The following is an 8,010-nucleotide window of genomic DNA, read 5'->3' as shown; positions in this document are numbered from 1 at the left end:
AGCATTCGGTGCGTTTTCGTGCATTCAGCTACATACAGACACATCAACGTTCAGCTGGCTGGAACGTGAAGTCGCAAGTTTTATCCGCCCTCGTTTGAAATGAAAAAATTAACGATTTAAGCGCACGCGCCTTCTGTGGTGTGTCTTCTGCTAAGGCAGAACATGTAGTGAACGCCGCAGCTCTTGGAAGTCGTTGTTGGACTACTTTCAAGATCAGTTTTAGGCAAAGATGCATTGTAGAATTTGGACTGTAGAAGTTACGTCAAACAGTTTGGCTAAACTTGTTCGAGTTTTGGCAAACTTGTTCACACAGACACTACTTATATGATCTAGCACCATGCTGAGCTTTGCACCATGCATGCAGCCGACCTATATTCTACAATATAGCCTGGACTAAGTTATTTGCCTATTTTTTGTAAATGCCCGCCAAATTTAAACAAGTGAAGCGGTACCTGGACTTCTAAACAATGGATCCGCAAGAACACATTCAAGCCTTTACGGACTGAATGGTACTGTTATAAAAGTATAAAAAAAAAGAACACCGTACATAAAAAGCTTTATGAAAGTTCTTAATGCTTTTAAAGTACGGTGTTTAGCTAGGAACAGGAGCCAGCTACTGCCGAAGTTAGCGGATTCTACGAACGCTTATTGAACTTACTGAACCTAAACTGAAGTTCAGTGTTTGGGAATTCACCTACTGTAAACAAGTCACAAAATTAACTTCCTTTATTTGAGGTACTTGAGAGTATATTTGGAAATCCTAAGCAAAAAATCATCCAGAAATATTTTTAACGTAACGAAAAATTACTATCTGTGAACTTTGCGAAAGTTAACCTTCATTACATTAAGTTTTTTTTAAAGAAATTTTTAAATCGGCTTAAATTAGCCTATAGCTTAAACTATGACTTCACTACTATTATTGATTTAGCGATTACCGTTGGACTGCTTTCCTGACGAACGTACTTTGTAAACTTTTCAGGAAGCATTAATATCCATGTAATTTTTGGAGGTGGATTTGATCATCAGGCATAAGGATAAAAATTTGTTATACGAAAAATTCATAGCAATAATTCTAATATTGCAACAAACTGTTCTGCTAGCATATGCTTATACGCACATCTGTTTCAACCTAAAACAAAGAAACGACACAAAGCTGGACAAAACGGAAAGATCTGCCGCCTCTGTCCCACAACAGCATATGAAGATATCAAAGCATTATTCATTAATCCTCTCCCCCCCTTTTTTATAGGTGCTTCATAGATCATTGTATTGAAGTGTGTGATTGTTCTGCCAGGACTGATTCGGTATTGTGACGACCTCGTTTTGCTAAATGCAATTCAACGTGTCTGCTATTTTCTTTAATACAGTCCTTCCACATCTGTACGTTGTTTCTACAAGACCCTTCTCTGGTTACTGGCTGTTGAACGGTAGATTTTAGCAGGTGTTGCAAGGCTTGGATCTCGGCAAGATTTTTCTGAACATGGTCCCTTACCAGCAAAACAAACTAGGTCTACTGTAGGTACTAAAAAAAAAAAAAAAAAAAAAGAAAAATTAATGACGATTCTACTGTGTTTTTGCCGTATCAGTTGAAGCCTGCGTTCATTTGGATTGTGATAAAGAGTGTGCGGAAGATTTCGTACTTCCCTTCGCATTCTCTGCTTTACAACTAAAGCTTCTCCGCTATAGTTGTAACGGCAGTGATGATGATGATAATAACTTAAGAAAACAGCGCAGGACCAATGTAGAATGACTATTCTCGCATTATTTTCGTGTTGTATATTTTCCTAATCTTGCAAAAAGTGTTAACTCGATCCCAGTCGTTTAAGTTCTTTCATATTCGTAATATTATATATTTAGAAATCTGCATTTTATATGTATGGATCTATCTATCACTATCGCTGCAAGCGTACGTCCCATAATGTTCAATCCATTTACTACTTCGAACAATACTAAGGAACAGCCATAGCGAACGTTTTCCCCTCTAAGCCATTAACAATGCTTGATATTGGAGCAGAGCGCAAGAGATGGCCTCGCCGCTAAAGGGTGTCCTATTTTAAGATGGAAAAACTCGACGTGTCAGTGTGGTTCATTTTTAGACAAGGACATATAAGGCCCAGAGTGTTCAAAATGAAGAACAGTTCGTTATTGCTACGCTTTTTCTTCACATACTGATCTCCGGGTACTGCAACAGCGAGCATAAGTCAGCACCTCTGCTTAACAAATCGTACCTCAATCAGATCCAGTTAGAAACGCAACACGTCTTTAAATTTAGTTAATAAATCGTATTATTTCTTATTTAGAAGGAGCTAAGGCATATTTAGATAGTCTCCTGAAATCTCCTATAACTGTGGTGTATCACAAACGCAATTACTAAATGTTTCTAAAGAAACGCTTCAAAATGGTAATTTTTGCGGTATTAATAGTGGAGTGTCAGGGTCAACTGAATGTTTCGGAACTGTTGTTTTTCAGATTCAAGTTATATTGCACACACCAAAGCCACGTTAGCTAAAACTATAATAAGATATAAATCGCTAATTGTAAGATTAAGTTACGCTAATCGGGTAATATCTACACTTTTGTACTTCGGTTCTTTTGCATCAAAGTAGAATATCTACCTTTGAAATGTATTTTTCGAGGTTTCTGTCCGAAAATCAACGAAGGTCAAGCTTCATCTGTACTTTGAGGTATCAATCTCAATAGCTAACTAGCAATAATCTTACATATTGCGATAGTTTCGCGACGGCAGTGGTTCAACTACATGATAGTATCACCCTCAAGACGTAGCTTTACTTTAAAAGATATTGGCTGAAAGATGTAGCTTCCATGCAAAAACGCTAAAGTTCATGCAAGATATTCCATGAAACGTTTTTGCATTGAAACTAGCTTTGAACTCATCTGTATGGGAAAATATAGCGCAGCCAATTTGGCTGAACTGACTAGGGCAGTACAGTCATTTACAAGTTACATATGAGGATTTAATAATCAACGATAACATGCTTATTTTGAAGAATAAAGATGCGTATTCGTTTATTAACTTTCTGGAAATTGTCTTTTTTACATCATTTTCAACACTATATAGATATATATACTTAGGTATATACACTCCATTGTGATCTACATAGAAATCGCCTTTCCTATAAACACTATTATGCAGATGAAACCTATTTGTCGACTTTTAGCAGAAGTTCCGTCCGTTGGATGGGCCGAAACAGTAGATGCAAATAGGTACATGCCATCGCACGAGATCCTTTTAGGTTCCTACACGCGTTAATCGTGTACACGTATATGTTCTATACAGAACAAAGAAGCTACAGCAATAACACTCGTGCCATTGCAACTAACGAATCGAGGAATTTCGTTGCCCTTATTTATCTGCTCTTGTTGTAAATTTCATGTCGCTTGCTAAATAAATAAGTAAATATGTTCAGCCATAATCAACTGTATACAACTACCGTGGCGGTATAAAGTGTTGCAAATAGCTCTCTGCCTGTAAGTTTAATTTTCGAAATTCCGAATAAACAATATTTCCATTTCGAAAAGCGACTAGTGTTACGGGAAAAAAATGTCCGCTATTTGCGACGATTTACTTATTTACGGACGTCTACCAACGTTGCCCTACATTGGTTGCACCGAGTTATCTTCGAATTTAGTTATACAATTTGCAGAGCTGATTGGTGACGTTGGCGATTATTATCTACTTCGGCGACAACAACGTAATCTTGAGCACTTCGTCTGCTGGTTAGGTCACTGCCATCGTTAAGGACGACGTGTCCTGAGCCGCTATTCTCTACTTCTCGAATCACGGTCCTACAGTCTTTACTGCTATTGCTGCTAAATTGTCTTAACGCAACTGTGGCACTAACGGTTGTAGCGTTCGCCGAGGTCTTCTGATGAGAACTCAATGAGATTACGTCGACGTATGTCGCTGAGACGTCACATTCTTTGCTGGCAATTTTTTTATTGATTGCTTTCTGCATGACGACAATCACCGGCTTACCGCCGTTCATACCCTGATTTCTCCGTCGACATTGTAGAGGCAGCCTGTTCCGTTGAGAGATGTTTATGCCACGACTAAAACGATGCGATACTAAAGAACGCCGATTCGGATTTCGCCGGATCGCTGCACGCAGATATGCATTGCGTATGCATGTTTGCACCTGGAGCGGTAAGTAACAATGCTTGCAAATTAGATATAAGAAAAATGCGTAAAAAATAGCTAGCGTAGCAACCAATGGATGTATGGACGTCAGTAAAGGCGGCGTGCTCTACACACGCGTACATTTCAACGTACTTATCAATAACTAAAGTGGGGCGAAGACGATAACAGAGGCACGTGCAGGTAAACGATAGTAGAGTGTGGGTTATTATCTACACTACTTGACTGGACAGGTAAACAAGTCGTGCGAAAACGTAATTGTGTTTTGGCAACTATCTATCAATACTTTTCCGGAAAAAATTCAGTAAAAAAAATTAAAAGCAAATCCATGTCTTTTTCAGCTTGGAACATGAAAGTTTTAGAATTAGATGTATCGCAATTTATCAATCGTTGTCAAGAGAATCCCCTTCGAAATCAGTTCTCTTTCTCGGTAAATTGTCAATCCTTATTAGCGTGGGAAAATTGTTCACAAACATGTCACTTTGACCGCTAAATTATCGGGCAAGTCAAAAGCACAGGTGAACAAAGCAACGAAACTTTTAGTACTGTTTTTGCGATAAACACACGTACCATATAGAATAGGACGCAAACGCTCATCCCTTTGCTCTTAACTCTTAATTGACATACAATAAACTATTTGATCATTTGAATTCGTTTAATTTCATTATTCCAGTCACGAGATGTGTCGGGCTCTCCATCAATTAGACTCTAAAATATAGATCAACAGCTCGGCCTGCTGTGGCTCGACCTACTGACGTCAAACAATTCGCTTTAATAATACTAACCGACGAAAGGCACCGTCGTTGACATCGTGTTCTGTCTTTTGTACTCACATAGAAATGATATTCCGACAACAGTTAGATGCTGCCAAAAAAAACTGTCGATCAGCACGCCGGTTCGTTTGATGTCGGCGTCGATAATCAGCCACAGACTTATTATGAGGAGGTAAAAAAGGGGTCCTCGTTGACGTAGGGACAAACATCAGGCAGGCCCTTCGTCTCAATGAGTAGAAACGGGGGCATATGAAATTCCCATCTTTGAGTATTGCCTTAAGTTAAACGGTAGCATTAGGCTCTACTGATCTCAGTAAAGGTGTCGCATAGGCGCAGCGATGTGGCCTCAAGGCGTAATAGTTAATAATTGTGTGCTTGTAGATTGATGTAGGTATGAATAACAAGTGGATCATGCGCATGGATACGGTGCTGCTGTAATAGACAAAGATGAACCAAAAACTATATCGTTGGCCATTGTAATAAGTTAGAGAAGTTACCGATGAAACCACAATGGGGTGCAAGTTGCATATATCACATTGTAGATAATTATAATAATAATAGCGCATGTCCAGGCCAACAACAACAACAAATTTAACATGCTACAAAAGCTTTACGGTTTAGCATCTTAGTCGTAAAACGCTTTCATCGTGAAACAAGAGTAAAGGTAAGATGAAAAAAAAAAACAGACAAGAACCAGTTATTCAACGCAAACGATTTTCTCATGTGTAGAAAAAACCTTCTTTCGGCTTGTAATCGCATGACCCGCTATCATGCCATACGCTTGCGCCTCAACTGGCGAACTAACCACTAAAGTAGACCGGAAATTTGTCTGCCCCCTTTCGACCACGCTGCCTATTCCAGCGAAGGCAGAGGGTCCGCTAAGTCTACCAGAAAGCTTTCTCCAATAAATGGACTAGTATTTTTTTATCGCCTTTTTTTCGTCACTTATGTGCCTTGATTGGTATCTAGCCAGAAGTTATTGGTGTGCTCTAATAGCAGATAATCATATTCACACGGGGAAGAACTCGAAACATAAGGAAGTCATGAAATCATTGAACGTATTGAGGTCGTGTCTGTCTGGCGCAAGACCCTAGATGACCTAACCCTTATTGAATCCCACGCAAACCGCTGCGCAAGTGATTGTTCCGTCACATAAACGAATTTATACCTGCAAATTCGTATTCGCTATAGGAATATCCTGGGAAAGGGCTGGGTATATGGTTAACGAGAAACTACGCTGGGTCTTCTCACACAAAGGTCGTCATTAACGGAAACTATGGGTACAGAACACTTGCTTTTTATAATCCTTGATCCTTGGTCCTTGCGAAGTGTCATTGTGCTTAATAAAATTGCCATGCATGTAGTAAAAAGGTTTTTAATGGTTGAAAAAAATTCCGATTTCAGTGCTGTCGTAGCGGTACGACAGGTGCGCAACAACTGCAGAGCTTATTCAGTGCTGTAAAAGTCACTCGTGGTAATCAAATGCGTGTTCCGGAACGCCAGGATGACCTGGGACATAAGTATTTCTAGAAGTGGCTGCATACATTAATGTTGTCTTAGCGCCGGGCGGACCCTTGTCTGCTTGGGTTAGTCATCCTGTTGGAGAGGACAAACCCAGAAATGTCTCCGAATGATAAAATATGTATTATCTATAGAGCCTTTTTTATGCCGATCTAATATTTGTAACTGCATATTTGTCATAATGGACATTGTAAGTAGATGGAAATGTTATTAGTTGAGTGCTTACCTCAACGTTCATAAAGCAGTAGATCACCGCAACAAATATTCCCTGCAAGCCAAAAAAAGAAATTACACATTAACATTTTTTACATTCATTGAAAATAAAGTAGTATAATACCCCACAGGAGATCTGCGGTATCGATGAACACTATCAGTCAACCAATCTATGTATCTAAGCTATCTGTCCATCTAGATCTATTTACCAATTACTTGTATTAAATTAATTACCAATTATTCGTAGGTGAAAGGCTAACATGAAAAAAATGAACTGGAAATGGTAGCAATGTCAGTATAAATTTCTGATTCGATACTCAAAAAATGTTTGATAATATTGCTCATCACATCTTTAAATTATAGAATTAGGCAATCTCTAAATCCTTATCTTTAAAATGTTCTGCTAACAAACTGTCAGCTGAATGTTTATATAGAGGTCAATCCCTATAAAAAAAAAACCAATCACTAGATCTCGATGATATGAGAGAAAATTCAAATTGTATTTTTATACTTAAAAAGGATACTCTGGCGCGAAAAAAACAAAAATTTGAATGTGGTACCTGTCCTCACAAGCGATAACGGTCTGAGAATTTCTTTTGAGGGAGTTTTTAATACATTTCGAATAAATGTCAATTAAAAGATTAGAAGGATTAACGCAGAGAATACTTTGATCAAATTAATTTTTCACCAAATTTTTTCTCAAATAGACACGGAAGTATCGAAGGCATTTGTCCGACACAGAAGCATTTGTAATCTACCATTTATTTGGCGTTAATTCTTCGAATTAATCGATCGATTTTGATAATTCAAATAAAAATGCGATAGATGGTCTAATGGCTAGAGCAAACGTTAACAAAAAAAAAAAAAGGAATAATATGTATTAGCTATTAAACGAACATTTTTTACATGGAGCTGTATGTAAGAAGTATAGTTTTGCTCTGATCAATGACCTTCGACAAACAGAAGCGAAATACTCTATATATTTCCATAATTAAATTTGGGTTTTTAACTCGAAGGAGCCACTTAAAAAGTGAAAACTATTTAATGTGAGGAGTGTTTTTCCTAACGCCAGTCGCTGTGCCTCGATGAACTAGGTTGAAACGCGATACATGCTGTTATATTTAAAATAATTATATTTTTAAGTAAAAATAACGAAAATCTGTTGGATGGTATTGGTTTATACATGTAAAAATGAATTGGAACTGTATATCGACGTGGTTCTAAGAAGTTTTTGGAATAAATGTTAAGTGAAAAACTTAACTGGCTTAATAACTTAACTGGAATAATATAATAGCAACACTTCGTTATAGCTAACTATTGCGGAAAATGTCCATCGAAGAGGTTATA

General features: G+C 37.9%; 1 protein-coding gene and 1 long non-coding RNA gene across 3 annotated transcripts in view; one reads left to right on the top strand and one right to left on the bottom strand.

Annotated features, from left to right (window-relative positions):
• Positions 1 to 2,997: 2,997 nt before the first annotated feature.
• The window catches only part of LOC111242811 (corticotropin-releasing hormone receptor 1-like), an 86,683-nt gene continuing 81,670 nt past the window's right edge, over positions 2,998 to 8,010 (bottom strand). The window contains exons 10-11 of the mRNA XM_022787636.2: positions 6,677 to 6,718; positions 2,998 to 4,157 (exon numbers count right to left, since the gene is read on the bottom strand). Coding sequence (XP_022643371.1) covers positions 3,651 to 4,157; positions 6,677 to 6,718 — 549 coding nt within the window. The 3' untranslated portion in view covers positions 2,998 to 3,650. The remainder of the gene's footprint in view (positions 4,158 to 6,676; positions 6,719 to 8,010) is intronic.
• Positions 4,025 to 7,923, top strand: LOC147759011 (uncharacterized). 2 transcript variants are annotated; one of them, XR_015319253.1, is made up of 3 exons: positions 4,037 to 4,165; positions 4,830 to 5,101; positions 6,334 to 7,923. It is a non-coding gene; the product is annotated as an uncharacterized LOC147759011 (long non-coding RNA). The 2 variants fall into 2 exon arrangements; XR_015319254.1 differs by lacking the exon at positions 4,830 to 5,101 and having other exon boundaries at positions 4,025 to 4,165.

This window comes from Varroa destructor, unplaced genomic scaffold (genome assembly GCF_002443255.2).
Source record: "Varroa destructor unplaced genomic scaffold, Vdes_3.0 BEIS01000001.1, whole genome shotgun sequence".
Lineage (NCBI taxonomy): Eukaryota > Metazoa > Arthropoda > Arachnida > Mesostigmata > Varroidae > Varroa > Varroa destructor.
This window is presented reverse-complemented; position numbering and strand designations above follow the sequence as displayed.